General features: G+C 44.5%; 2 protein-coding genes across 3 annotated transcripts; one reads left to right on the plus strand and one right to left on the minus strand.

Moving 5' to 3' along the window:
• The first annotated feature begins 231 nt into the window (after positions 1–231).
• On the plus strand, positions 232–7,249 carry LOC140274002 (probable ATP-dependent RNA helicase DDX17). Of its 2 annotated transcripts, none has more exons than XM_072369676.1 (13): positions 232–626; positions 767–926; positions 1,022–1,118; positions 1,231–1,364; positions 1,453–1,518; positions 1,600–1,741; positions 1,863–2,023; positions 2,203–2,375; positions 2,558–2,668; positions 2,785–2,846; positions 3,026–3,085; positions 5,787–6,014; positions 6,095–7,249. In XM_072369676.1, exons 1-13 carry the CDS (start codon positions 577–579, stop codon positions 6,589–6,591), a joined length of 1,941 nt encoding a protein of 646 aa, XP_072225777.1. In that variant the 5' UTR covers positions 232–576; the 3' UTR covers positions 6,592–7,249. The 2 variants fall into 2 exon arrangements, with proteins under 2 accessions (XP_072225777.1, XP_072225778.1); XM_072369677.1 differs by having other exon boundaries at positions 770–926.
• Positions 7,250–7,328: 79 nt separating this feature from the next.
• On the minus strand, positions 7,329–14,145 carry LOC140274001 (ADP-ribosylation factor-binding protein GGA1-like). Its single transcript, XM_072369675.1, has 17 exons — positions 14,046–14,145; positions 13,050–13,134; positions 12,738–12,813; positions 12,522–12,620; positions 12,268–12,391; positions 12,013–12,113; positions 11,854–11,934; positions 11,474–11,611; positions 11,255–11,336; positions 10,480–10,593; positions 10,206–10,358; positions 10,003–10,076; positions 9,702–9,889; positions 9,283–9,512; positions 8,930–9,099; positions 8,704–8,814; positions 7,329–8,581 (listed from the first exon to the last, which is right to left on the minus strand). The coding sequence occupies exons 1-17, from the start codon at positions 14,086–14,088 to the stop codon at positions 8,471–8,473; spliced, it is 1,980 nt and encodes a 659-aa protein (XP_072225776.1). The 5' UTR covers positions 14,089–14,145; the 3' UTR covers positions 7,329–8,470.
• Between the last annotated feature and the right edge of the window lie 32 nt (positions 14,146–14,177).

The raw sequence follows: 14,177 nt of genomic DNA on the forward strand, positions 1-14,177 counted from the left end.
AAAATATATACCATGGCGAAACGCTTACTATTTAGTCACAGCTACATGTTATTTAGAAAGGCAAAATTATTCATAAGATATAATCCCACTAACAAGGAAAACCGTGTAAAGTTTGTGCTGGTGATCAGCTAAAGAAAATAAAATACACATACAAACAAATGACAGTACATTGGCTATGAAGATGTCAATCATTACATATGGGCGGAACTCCTTTAGTACCCAGCCAATCACATTGACTTCCGTTAGCTGGCTCCAAGCTAAGCTAACAACAACATAGCAATGCAAAATACGGCAATACAATTTCGAGCAAATTTAACTGTACGTTGACTACATTCATCACAACCGAGATTCACTTTGTTTCAACATTTCTTCGTAATATTTGTGCAAATATTTAAGAAATCGAGTTTTACTCTTCCTTTAGTCAACGGTCAAGGTTACCTTTGGCACTTGTTGGTGGGCTCTTCGGATATAGCTCCTGTGCTTGTCAGTAAAGGCCAGACACAGAAACGAAAACCAAAATCTGAAAATTGCATATTTAGATAACTGATTTATCAAGCGCCAGCGTGTGTCATCAAAATGAGAGGTTCTTACGGTGACAGAGATCGAGACCGCGGCCGTGACAGAGGGTGAGGAAATTAATTGGAAGTTAATTGGCTTGCGAGCTGGTAGAAGAGTTGCTATGATAGACTCGTATGTTTTCTTGTGCAGTTATAATAATATAGATATTGCTGCGGCTTGTGTAATCTAGTTTTTTTTTATGACGCAGCAGCCCTCGGTTCGGATCTAACAGAGGCGGAGCACCACAGGGTAAAAAGTTTGGGAATCCAGGGGACCGTTTACGAAAGAAGAGATGGGACTTGGATGAGCTGCCCAAATTTGAGAAAAACTTTTACACTGAACACCCGGAAGTGCAGCGAATAAGCCAGGTACCCAGTCATCTAAAACCTAACCTAACAAAAAAAAAAGAAAACTATGTGAAGTTGCTGGTTAATCCAGTAGTTTGTTGTCCCTTGGCTGTCAGTATGATGTCGAGGAGTACCGCAGGAAGAAAGAAATCACCGTTCGTGGTTCGGGTTGCCCAAAGCCTGTCACCACCTTCCACCAGGCACAGTTTCCCCGTAAGCCCAAGCAGTAAATCTTTCTGTGCATGTGCAAAACACAGCAGCTTCGACTATTCAACAAAGTCACCTGGGTCTGAAATAAACAAACGCTTTCTCTGTGTCTTTCCAGAATATGTGATGGATGTACTCGAGCAGCAGAATTTCAAGGAGCCCACAGCCATTCAGGCACAAGGTTTCCCTCTGGCCCTCAGTGGGAGAGACATGGTGGGCATCGCTCAGACTGGCTCTGGGAAGACCTTAGCGGTGAGACACATCTTCTACGCTCTGACCTCTAAAAGATGAATACTCAAAGTAACCACATCTATTAATGTTTCTCCTTTTCTTTCTTCAGTATCTCCTCCCTGCCATTGTGCACATCAATCATCAGCCCTACTTGGAGCGCGGAGATGGACCTATTGTATGTTACTGAGCAGTCTGCCTTCCCACGTCTGATGCACTAAACAGACATTGTTGTGACCTTAAATGTATTTTTCTACAGTGCTTGGTGTTGGCCCCTACAAGGGAACTGGCTCAGCAGGTCCAGCAGGTGGCATGTGACTATGGCAAGTCATCCCGCATCAAGAGCACCTGTGTGTATGGGGGTGCTCCAAAGGGACCTCAGATCCGGGACTTGGAAAGAGGTGAACAGCCTCTTTACTGTTTGGATTACGGCTCTTTGGTTCATGTCAGCAGAACATTTGTCCGCTTGAAACCAAGTGGATAAGATTACACAGTAAAACATGACAACTTTGTCTCATTTAGGGGTTGAGATCTGCATTGCCACTCCAGGTCGTCTGATTGACTTTCTCGAGGCAGGAAAGACCAACCTGCGGCGCTGTACGAATCTAGTTTTGGATGAAGCTGACCGCATGCTGGACATGGGTTTCGAGCCACAGATTCGCAAAATTGTGGACCAGATCAGGGTAAAGCTAACACTCAGTTGTTTATCTATTTGTGTAGGATTTCTTTATTTACATTTTGTAGAAAAGAACACGATCTTGCTTTTGTAGCTTTTTGAGGTATGTTTTAGCCTGTTTCTGTTGTAAGCAGTTGTGATTTGATAGTCTGTCATTATTGTTTGCTTTATGTGCTCCTCGTGCAGCCGGACAGACAGACCCTTATGTGGAGTGCGACCTGGCCTAAAGAGGTCCGCCAGCTGGCAGAGGACTTCCTGAAGGATTACGTCCAAATTAATGTCGGAGCACTGGAGCTGAGTGCCAACCACAACATCCTTCAGATTGTTGATGTGTGTATGGAGAATGAAAAGGACCAAAAGTAAGTGACTGGTCACACAGAACATCTCCCGTTACAGTTATTGCATTTTATTTTGACTAAGTTGATTGAGGGTAATTTTCCTTGTGTTATTCCCGTTTCTTTGGCTCCTGCTCAAACTGATCACATAGTGAATCGTCCTGCAAAATAGATAAAAGAAAACTCCATTTTCTTTTTTTTACCAGGTTGATGCAGCTGATGGAAGAGATCATGGCTGAAAAAGAAAACAAGACCATAATCTTTGTTGAGACCAAGAAACGCTGCGATGACCTCACACGCAGGATGAGACGGGACGGGTGGGTTTATCACCGGAGTGCTTTAAAAGAGTTAAAAGAGCATTTTTGTGATGCTTTAGATCCCAACTTGTTTAAATTCTATGATTGTATCTGATTGGTTGCTGGTTTCTCTTTAGGTGGCCAGCGATGTGTATTCATGGTGACAAGAGCCAGCCAGAGAGAGACTGGGTTTTGTCGGGTACAAAAGACACAAATATCCCCTTTTCTTTTCTTTTTTTTTTTCTTACACCAAAAGCAGCACCTTTTAAACAGTTTTTAAAAAAAAAAAAACAACTTTTTTTTGTTTTACTTTTGATGCCATGTTGTTTTTTGGAAAATGAATTTCTGCTCCTAATCCGTGATTGTCTGGTGTCGCAGAGTTCCGTAGCGGCAAAGCTCCCATCCTCATCGCTACAGATGTGGCCTCGCGTGGTTTAGGTATGTCGTGTGCCCATGTGCAAAGCAGATAGCTCCCTCAGTACAACCACACACAGTACAGAACACATACAGTATATGCGACCATTAGGTAGGCACAAAATATTAATAATGGTCAGTATGTGTTGTATAGGCTGTTCACTGCATGTTAATGTTGAGTAGACTGATCAGAATTGAACTACAAACATATGGATTTGCATTTATTTCAGAGAATATATAATGCTTCTCAGATAACTTGTGTATCTAAGAAGTATGTGATATCTGAAACAGGTGCCCTGTGAATCACTTTGCTCTTTTGAACACTACAGAAGAAGAACATAGGAATAATGTTGATGTGACAGTGTGAGGGCTGTTGCTAGTACAGCAGCCCCTTGCAGGATGGCAGTCGACCTTTAACCTAACTCTGTGTTCATTTGTTTTCTTTTCATTTTGTTTTTGTTTGTTTGTTTCCAAGTCTCTCCTCCGGCAACTAGACGCACACAGGCCCTCGGGAGCCTGCAGCCGGACCTAGGCATGACAAATCGAAAGCTGACTCGGGGAGAGAAAACAGCCTGATTAATCAGTCCCAGACACAGCCTTCTCTGCTGAAAACCTAGAACAGAGCTCACTAACTAAACCCTCCCCCCCGCTTCCAGGACACTGGTGACCTGGGCGATTTGGGTGAGGGGGGGGTGGGGCAAGCCTAGGATGGTGCTGGGCTTCCAAATTTGATCGTAGGGTTGGGGGCGGCTGTCAGGTGAGAGGGCGAAGAGGGGGGTGTGGAGGAGGGTGGACTCCCTTTGGCCCAGCTATCATCACAGTGATGCACCGTAATATTTGCTTTTTAAATTAACTCACACTCACCTAGAGATTTTTTTCTTTTTTCTTTTCCAATTCTGAACGGATCACAAAGTTGAGAAGATGCATTTCAATTCCCTTTAACAGACTTTGGACAGTAAAGCTTTAACCTAAATTGGTCCTGCACACAACAAACTTTGATAGACAAAACGTAAGCTTTGTGAAAGTGAAAAGCAGTGGTGTGTCACAAGAAGACAAAGAGACAACTGCCAGGAAGTGAGACTCCCCTCTGAACTGCCCCCTGATGCCAGCCCCCGACACCCCCCATCACTGGCTGTGCCGGCCGGCCTCTCTCTCTGCGGACGTCATGTCTGGTCCTGGCTGGCAGGAGTCCTGGCCTGGAGGAACCACCTCTCTATGATCAGTTTTCCCTCTTTTCACTCCTTTCTTTCTGTCCTTTTTCAACCAATTGATCCACCTTTCTCTTTCCTCTCATCGGTCCTCCCGCTGTTTTGCTTATTTTTCCTCCTAAATGTTTCCTTCTTTCTCTCATTCATCTCTCTTTCAATACCTCTTGTTCTCCGACCATTTTCTTTTCTTTACACCATTTCTGATCCTTGTCCTTTTTTGTCCCCTCTTTCATGCTCTCCAACTCTACCCATGTGCCCTGGTTTCACTCCTGTTTGTCTTTACAACTTGGGCCATTTTTCTGTGAAAAAATCACGTCAAGTATCTTCCAAACCTGTCAGGAGCCCACTCTGACATCCCTCTCACAGAATACAGCCACCTGTCCTCTCCTTTAGTGTCTGTTTCTTGTTACTAAACTTGTAAAGCTGGGCTTTATGCTACCACTGCCAATGGAGGTGACCTGGGAGGCATGAAAGCTCATTAGATAATCTACCACTCCCCCCGATCCACTGCTTAATCAGAACTTACATGTTCCTGTCAGTCAGTCGTTTAAGAAATCGCAGAGTCAGTCATTCTCAGGAGGACTTTTGATCCTTGAAGTTGACATGAAAGGATCCAGAAAGGCACCGATCACCTTCAGCTAGAGACCGCATAAACCTGGCAGTAATGAAGAGGCACAGTTGTGGCTAGAGTAGGACCCCGTCCCAGTCCACAGTCCAGCTCTTATCCAGACACTGTCCAGCTTTGGGAGTGTTGTGGAGGAGTGGCGAGGGGGGAGAAGGGACTGCTTTTGTCCCCTGCGCTCTCCTCGTACCCCTGCAGACCTCCCAGGACTGGTGATGGGTTGGGGGACAGAGAAGTAACTCTGTATGTCATCACTAAATCTCTGATACAGGGTAAGTACTGTCCCTCACCCCCCTCTTCCCCATTTTCTCCTCCGTCAGCCTTCTCCATTATGCTTCCAAAACAAGATTTATTTTTTATTTTTTCCACCAATCAGCAGTGTTTTCTGAGCCCTCGTAATGAGAAACAGACCTGCAGTTTGTTTAGTTGAGATTAGACGGAAACCATTAATCATCAACTTGTCTCTTTTACACAAGAATCACATTAGTGTTGGTGTGACTTTGTCTAAATCTCTCTGAAGTTTGTCTAAATGTTTGCCCAAAGTACTCAGCAAACCACTGTAGTTGATCCCTTACGTAATTCAGTTCATCTTAAGCTTAGACTGCATGTAACCTCTGTATGTGTGTAAAAACTATTCTGATTGAGTCATTTTCCAGTTGTTTTTATATTGGATCAGTTGACAGGTAAGTGATTCTTCTCGAGGATGATGGGTGTCCTGTAGGTCTGAATATCCCTAGCTTTAAAAACAAAACTTTACATTTGGAGGTGAAGTAAATGAACTCATTCAGTTCTCAACCTGGTGTTGGTTTTGTTTTGACTTCTGATTTTGTCTCTTCCCTCCCTGTAACTGATCCAATAATGCCACCTCTTGATCTGTACTGCCTCCAATGTCAAGATGTGGAGGATGTCAAGTTTGTCATCAATTATGACTATCCCAACTCATCGGAGGATTACATCCATCGTATCGGCCGCACGGCCCGCAGCACAAACAAAGGCACCGCTTACACCTTCTTCACTCCAGGGAATCTGCGGCAGGCCCGAGAGCTGATCCGGGTGCTGGAAGAAGCCCGACAGGCCATCAACCCCAAGCTGCTGCAGCTGGTTGACACAGGACGGGGGGGAGGTGAGGGAACGTATACAATTGGATTCATTTGCTCTAGACTTTATAAGGTGCCATTAACAACCAGTTCTATTAATTTCCAGGTGGCCGCTCCCGTTTCCGTGGTTCCAGTTCTAACAATCCCAACCTGATGTACCAGGATGAATGTGATAGAAGAATGCGCTCTGTGGGTGGAGGGGGCAGCTCCAAGGACAGCCGAGGCAGCAGCAGCTACGGCCGAGATGGCCGCGCAGGAAACAGTCGGAATGGCGACCGCGCCTCCTCCTCTTCCTCTTACAGAGATCGCAGCGGCAGGGATGGAGGACGCAGCTATGGGTCCGGGTCCAGGTCCAGCTCCAGCTCCAACTCCAACTCCAACTCCCATGAGCAGTACCAGAATAACAGCAGCAGCAGCCAGTACAGCAGCTCCAGAGGCGGCTCGGGGTCAGGCGGGGTGGGGCAGGCTCCACCTCCTTCATCGGGCCCACAGCCTTTGATGGCCCAGCAGTTCAACCCACCACAGCCCATGATGGGCCTGATGGGACACACACCATTCCAGTTCGCCCCTTCACCATCACCCTCTCTATCAGGCAGAAAATGAGCACAACACAATCTGCACTCTGTCACACAGACAGGGCTAAAGTCTCAAAATCAGTCAGATATGTTGATTTTTGCAACATCTTTCTGATTCATACATTCCAGTTAATAATTCTTATGAGTGGCACCATTGTTTAGAGCTCAACTTCCACAGCATCAGTCTGACTAATTAGCATTCTTTAGTTTAAAAGGGGATTGGTTGCATTAAGTTAACTTAGTTTGTCCCAAATATCTGGTGTTCCCAGGTGTGTTAAAGGTAGGTGCTGAAGTGAATCATTGTATGTAGGCTTGTTTCAATTTCAGATGTAACTTTATTTTTGTGACTGAAAAAAAATCCTTTTTGGAAATTTTGAAGAGATCCTGATGTATCGTAAGAATTAGTATGAAATAGATGTCTCGTGAAGTTAGTTTTTTTTTTTCCTTGAGCCTCACTTTGGCTGCATTATTTAGGCGTTACAGACCTGTGTATCCATGCCAGATCGCATGCACGTAAATGGGCTTTTGTTTGCATTTACTAACGAATCTGAGACCCGTTTTAAGTGAACTTATTAGGTTGATCGCCAGTTTGGTCCAGTCTTTGGAGCTGTGATTGAGATTTCCTAGCTAACAGTAAGTCCCTTTGTACCGTTTGTTTTTCACATTTAATAAAGCTGTTCGGTGTACTCGTGTCTTGTTGAAACACTCCTTTCACAGAGGTGGATCTTTGTTTTCATCTTCAACGTGAAATAATATTCCTTTGGATCACCAAGGAAAAAAAACAACTTTATTTCCCATTTGGAATATTGGATCAGTGTGAGGCTTTTTGCACACCGCACAGGTCAAATATACAGAACTGATCTGCCCATCAGTGGCATTTACAAAGCAGTCTTACCGGAAATTAGTGCGGTGGAATGTGGTTGAGAGCCTGTGAGGGGGAAGTGTTCAGCACCGCTGACATGCATCGCAGATTGTAGAGTCGAGTTTGAAACGGACGCCGCGCTCGGAGCACCCGAGTGCAGCTCGGTTTGCATATACTTACTTTGTGATATTCGGTTTCAATTAATACACTCATTGATATCAACTTAAAACTCAAAGTTAAAGAATAGAATCAAAATTGTCATAAAGATGAATATAATAATAAATATTAAGATCTATAGCCCAGATAAACAGTCCTAATATGACTAACACGTAACAGATGAGAAAAATAAATCCATTCAGAAGCACTAAACTTTAAATAATGTAAAATAGGCACATATGGCAGAATACACAGCTCTGATGTTAAAGAAAACTTTGTTCTTTACACAAGATTGAGGGGAATGACAGGAAAACAGTATCATTAAAATCATCATTCTCTGTGCAATCAAAAGTGACTCAGTCATTGTGAGAAAAGCAAGTAATCACTAAATAAACACAACACGGAGAGTTGATTAAGGTTCTGCAAACTTTGTTAACCGGAGACTTCTGCAAGCATTCTGTCCTGTATTCATGGAGCATGCTGAGGTGAATGTAAACAACTGATAACGATTCTAACCGCCCAAAGTGCAACAAAGGACTGGAGCAGCAAATGCGCAAATATGCTCACATTTGTTGCGGTTTGTTTCCCTTTTAGCACTATGTTAAACATGAGATGACCGAACTGCAACAAGTTCCAGGGCTCCGGTTGCAGGCTGGTTTGAATGCAGCAACGTACAGCAGACTCGACCTAGACACGTGGGACTAATTTAAAGCAAAGCTTACACGCACTGAGCTAGAGTATAATGATAATCCCTAGAAAACCATACCGATCGAAGAAAGCGTGACTGCAAAGGAAAACGTGATCCAAGGAGTGTTGAGCTGGACAGTTGGGGGAGGGGAGGCGGAGTCTGAAAGCAGAAAGTCTGTCAGGTTGTGTTCGTGTTTCGATGCTATAGGTTCCCCCACTTCTCCGGAGGAGGAAGCTGTTCTACGCTCCCGCTTTCGTTGTGCTCCTGCTCGCCCATGTTGAAGGTTAATCTGTACTGCAGCTGAACTTTCTCCTGAAACACACACAGAGAAATGGTTCAACTTAACAAAAATTAAGCCTGCCAGGCGATTTTCAGACACAAAAGCCAGTTTAATGGTTTCTTTTGCCTCTAGATAACTGGACATCTCAGCCTACCTTGTTTGGGTTTGCTACAAGCAGGATCTGTGTGACGGCAGCAGGAGGGAGAATGGGGTTGAAAGCTGGGAGTTCTGTTCCTGACGGAGGCTGAAGCTTCACTGCCACAGACTACAGTTTATACAAGAGAGACGAACATTCTTTACCAAGACAGGTCAGCTGCAGTGGAGCGCATTTACTCTATCTAATAGGGGACAAAGGCTTTGAAGCTTTTTATACTGCTAACCTTTGGAGCGGTAGTCTGGAAGTTTATATTGGTGACGGGGACGGGGGCCGAGGACAGCATGGAGATGATCACCACCAGCACATCCGGCCGAGACGGAGGCGAGTCCCGAGCAAAGTGAAAGAGAACCCGCAGACTGTTTCCGTCGAAAACGGTCACAGGTAACAGACTACCTGGAGCAGGAGAGACGAGACGTTTCAGAGGTTTATCCAACTGAAGTTGAACACAACAACTGCAGAAAAGGAAGATAAATCTGACCCAAAACTACACGTATTTATTTCCTCAGAAATTTGTACCACTTGATTTCGAGGTAGGCAGAAGAAAAAAAAGCCATCGAGTGATCTGGGATTACTTACTGGGCTTAATGGATTCTAGCGGTACAAAAACATCAGTCAGGGTAACTTGTGCAGGAGGAGTCTCTGTGTGAGCCGGAGACTTCTCCAGCAGCGTGGCTCTGAGGTTGGGCTGAGAGCTGGGAGGAGGAGCAGGATGATCAGAGGTAAATGCTAGGATGGGATTTGGGGGAATATTAGCTCCCGACTTGCTTTGAAGGTCTCTCAAAGTTGGTTTTGACTGCTGCTTGTCCCTTAAAGGAGAAAAAAAACTGATTTTATCAAATCAACGTTAGATAAATTACCAACAACGTTGAAAAGTGAATATTAAATAGGAGTAATAAAGCACAGTGAGCAGGTTAAAGCAAAGCTGACAGTATTGGGACCAGGCCATTTCCCATAGATTAGCAATTAAGTTAATGTATGCAAGCATTTTCTAATACCATTTGACTTGCAGGCCCTCTGGAGGCAGGGACTGTTGTAGCAGCGTCTTTCCCAGCAGGTCCAGCTCATCCAGGGCTGAGTTCCCTGGGGTGAAGCCAGGCGAAAGGGGCTGAGAGTGGGAAGGAGGGTCAGGACTCAGGAGGAGGCTGGGGGCTGCTGGGATGTCTGCATCTATGCTGTCAGAAGACTGGAAGAAAATGAGACTGTCAATGTGTCTGTATGTCCCTGGTGACCATTACCATGAACTAATCGGGTGCATCTGAACATCACCGTCCAGCAAAACCTGTCCCTGTTCCTCACCTGGAAGGAATCCCACGCTGTGGAGTCCTCTGGGTGTGAGGGTGGGTTTGAAGTGTGTGTTCCTTCGCTTAAACCTGCACGATGCACAAAGATTAGTTTTCTTTCTCTCCGTTTTAAACCTGTACAGTGTCAGAAAACACCTCCGTTTTGCACGAGTAGCAGCGCTTCACAAATCTAGCTCAAATTTCATGACATGATGTTACCGAGTGACATAAGCTCGTCATCAAGGAGACTAATCCCCATCTCCTGCGAGGGCGCATTCAGGCTGTCTGTTGGAGTGGGAAACTCAGGGAAGGAGGGGGGCGACTGGGGCGAGGTGTCCAATCCCGACAAATCTAGCAGTGCCGTCCCTCCACCTGTGAGGAAATGGATTCAAAACAGCTCAAACCAAACTGCTCACACGTAGAAGTTTAGTCTTCACTACCCAAACGGCTACATTCCAAATCTAATCTTCAAAGGAATCGCTGTGCAACTCACCGCCTGGTTTCTGTGTGCTTAACGTGTTGTTTCCGTTTATAACCTCCCCCTTCACCTGCTGTTTGTAAAGGTTGATGACGGTGGTCAGGCTGTCGTTGGCCTGGAGGATCTCGGCTGTGGGGAGACGCAGGAAAGTGCTCCTTCATTTTTATGCAATTCAAAACAGAGCGAGTGTAAAAAAAATAATGAAAATAAAAAAGAAGACTGCTGGTGGACCAGACTGCAAAAGAGGCTTGAATTGCTCAGATTAAGGAAAATGATGGAAAAAGGAATACTGGAGATACACTTCCTTGCGATTAATAAGGGGTGCAGTGTGGGTGGTAGTGAGTGGATTACAATCCCCTCTCAAGCCCCTTTCTCAGAAAAACTGCAGTCAAATGGTAATTGGATGTAATTTATACAGTGCTTTTTTAGGATCCGTTGACCCCTCACAGTGCCTTTGCATATTAACGACTGTGAGACCTCATGGTGCATTTAAATAGACCTCGTAAACTTAGTAATAAAAAATCAAATTAAACAAAATAACCTCTTTTTTTGCAATAAATGCATTCTTCGTTTCTGGGTTACAGACGTCACATTTCAAGACATTAAGCAAACTGAAAAACTTTAAACCAAAATTACAGACAAAGCATTCAAACAGGTACTCAGACAATAGCAAATATGTTGTTAAAAAAGAAACAAGCATTTCATGTAGCTGAAAAAATTAAAAGGGACTATAACATTTTATTGCCCATACTGCCTCTGGCCCCCATCTTCAGTCATACATACAGCTCACCCAGAGCTTCGTCGTTGTCTTCTGTGTCACTTGCCAGCCGAAACAGCGTCGGCCTCATCTTCTCACAGCGCTGGTACAGGTCCTGACCACACACACACACACACACACACACACACACACACACACCCGTCAAATGCCTGCGATCGGGTTACAGTTGTGTACTCTAAACAGACCTGACACAACAACCGAGTGGCTGAAAGCATCGGACGTTCATTTCACCTGTATCAGCTCAGCATTGCTCTGATCAGCAGCACTGCTGTCGTAGTCCTGCAGAAGCTGAGTCAGCAAAGACACACTCTCCTTCACCTCCTGAATGGCGTTTACCCGCTTCGACACCTTCTCTGCTCGCCTCTGGTCCTGAAAAATAAGAACACATACACATGAACACATGCAGGAGACAAATTTGCCAAAATTCACACAAACACGTGTGTATTTTGATTGGCCACAGCTTTGTTGATAGAAAAAGGGGGAGCTACTCCGTATCAGGCAGGTGGTGATGATGTTATGACTGAGCACTAACGAAAAGTCTCAGGAGTTCATTTATAACAACCAAAATGTAGTCAGTAAAAGGAGCAGGGAGGAGCTCAGAGAGAATTCACCTCTTGGACCATCTCCTTGATGAGTTTGTTCGCGGCTTTCAGGTCGTCAGGGTGTGAACTATTCAACAGGCGAGACAGCATCTGACAGAGCAAAAAGCCAGAGTTCAAGTGGTGAAAAATGAGTGAACAGGTGGTGCTTCACCATAGAAAAGCCCTTACTTTTGACTTTTCCTCATCCTCAAAGATGGCATTCTTAGGTCTGGGTGGAGGAAGGTTCAGCAGTTTGTCAGGTGGCAGCTCTGGGTCTTGTTTAATAATACCTAAGTTAGAGGCACAGAGTATGAACAAGAAAACACATGAAATGGCTCTTATTATTGGTTACTAATTTCTTTACTGATATAAAATACTTTTTTGGGCAGCAGTACCTGGTGTCACTATAATCTTCAATCATCTTTAGGCTTTATGGCCCCTTACCTTGTTTCTTAAGCATTTGATAAGCATCTGAAATCTTGGCCTCATCAGGTAACCCCAAAGTCCAGCTGTAGATCAACTCGAAAACCTTTTGTTTTACAGGCTCAGGAGACCGTGAGCCTAAGTACTGTGCAGGAGAGCGAGTACAAAACGCCAGTTGTTATTTACACCCAACAAGTAAACCTTTTTTTTGTGTTTTTCCTTCTAATGCCTGAGGAAAAGGTGGATACACATATAAAGACTCTGAAAAGTCTTACCTTTGGAGAAACCACTTTGATAAGTTCGTTGAGAAAACGGAACTTCCCCACTTCGCTGTGAAACCTTTTCCCACAGTTTTTCATACACGTCTCCAGAACCTTGTGGTAAAACAGAGTGCACAAATCTCAAAAACTGCAATACGGTGTTCCAGACAAGTTTGCTCGGTAAAGCCAGCGAATTCTGCATGACAGACCCTGGTTCGGTTCTGAGCTCACCAGTAGTGCCTGCATGGCCTCCCACTCCTGTGGGGACTGGATCTTGTGGGCCAGAAGCCTGGTGGCCAGCTGAGGTCTGCAACACATTTTTAAGACTTAAGAATTTCCACTTGAAGAATAATTTGTATTCAGTTTTAAAAATCTGATAAATAGCTACAAGTAATTATTTGCCCTCATAGTCAGCAGTGGTGAAAACATGGAAAACAGCCCTCCTTGGTTATGGAAAAACAACCATTTCTGCTTTTGGAATCTACAAGGTTACTAAACTTGAATCAGCTAACGAACAAGACTGTTATTGGAGCCTGCTCTTACCCTTCCAAATCATTGTTGAGCTGGTCACAGAAAGCATGGATGCTGCTCCAGTCCGTGTCCCTATTAAGCGGATTTGTGGCTCTGTCTGAAATGTTAGCATAAGGGATGTCAAACAACAGAAGTGACTGCTATTCTAATGTTGGACTATGTATCTGCATTTGGTTACATTAATGTTGTGGTATTGAGGGTCATGTTTTCCTAGTGTTGATGCTCACTTGTTTCCACACTCAACTCCCACTTGTTCACCTTCATGAAACTAATACAGTCTTGTCTTTTTGACATCAATGCATGTAACACAACTGCCAGAATGCTGTACAAATCAATATAGTCCAACACATCCCTTCATTAGGATGTTCGTATGTCTTTTTGACATTTCTGTAATGGTATTTGATTTTGGAAAGGAGTAGCTAATAAACTGGCAACCTAGATTATCTTAGAGGTTTCTGTTTTAGACAAACAGCCACAAAACAGCAGAAATGCATTTACTATACAATAATAATAAACCAAAATTGATTAAGTCGGCAAGTAAGACAGGTCACGAAGACAATTTCAAGATTGACCAAGTCCGTGGCTGAGCATATCACCCAGAAGACAAATATAAAGGGCAGGTGCTAACAGAGTGTCACGATAGCTAGCTTGCTGTTGTCGGTAGTTCTTCTGTCTCTTCTCGATCTTTCTTAAGGGGTCACAGGGTTGACAAACCACAATGAAGCCTATAGGACTAAAAACGGTTACCCCGTGATCTTATCACCCACAAACTGATTGGGCAAAGGGGCCGTAAAGCTAAAGTTACGTCTGGCTGTGTTGACAGCTGGCAGGCAGAGCTCCTGAGCTAGGTTAGCATCCTTGGTGAGACGGCAGGGTATGAGTCCCCCTCTCAGGGGCACGTGAAGCTGTAATGAGATGGCATTTCATCTGCGTCTCACAGATAATAATTTGTCATTGTCGGGGTCTTCAGACAATACTAACGCGGTGAAATAAGATTAAAACACTTACTGATATGAGACTCCAAACTCTCCGTGTCGGGCGGCGCAGCCATTGCTACGAGATTTATGTGGACCTTCGGTCTCGCGAGGGACACACGGACGTAGCCAGACAGAAGCGACGTAGAGCTTGAGTGCGTGGAGG

Source organism: Leuresthes tenuis, unplaced genomic scaffold (genome assembly GCF_036924035.1).
Source record: "Leuresthes tenuis unplaced genomic scaffold, fLeuTen1.0.hap1 SCAF_17, whole genome shotgun sequence".
NCBI classification, from domain to species: domain Eukaryota; kingdom Metazoa; phylum Chordata; class Actinopteri; order Atheriniformes; family Atherinopsidae; genus Leuresthes; species Leuresthes tenuis.

Excerpts from the sequence above, each read along its gene's own strand:
- LOC140274001 (XM_072369675.1), bottom strand. The coding sequence starts at position 14,088 with ATGGCTGCGCCGCCCGACACGGAGAGTTTGGAGTCTCATATCA. Across the intron at positions 9,890-10,002 it reads CAGCGTGGGATTCCTTCCAG|TCTTCTGACAGCATAGATGC; the intron begins GTGAGGAACAGG and ends ATTTTCTTCCAG. Across the intron at positions 9,513-9,701 it reads GAGGGCCTGCAAGTCAAATG|GGACAAGCAGCAGTCAAAAC; the intron begins GTATTAGAAAAT and ends TTCTCCTTTAAG.
- LOC140274002 (XM_072369676.1), top strand. The coding sequence starts at position 577 with ATGAGAGGTTCTTACGGTGACAGAGATCGAGACCGCGGCCGTGACAGA. Across the intron at positions 927-1,021 it reads AAGTGCAGCGAATAAGCCAG|TATGATGTCGAGGAGTACCG; the intron begins GTACCCAGTCAT and ends CTTGGCTGTCAG. Across the intron at positions 2,376-2,557 it reads GAGAATGAAAAGGACCAAAA|GTTGATGCAGCTGATGGAAG; the intron begins GTAAGTGACTGG and ends TTTTTTTACCAG.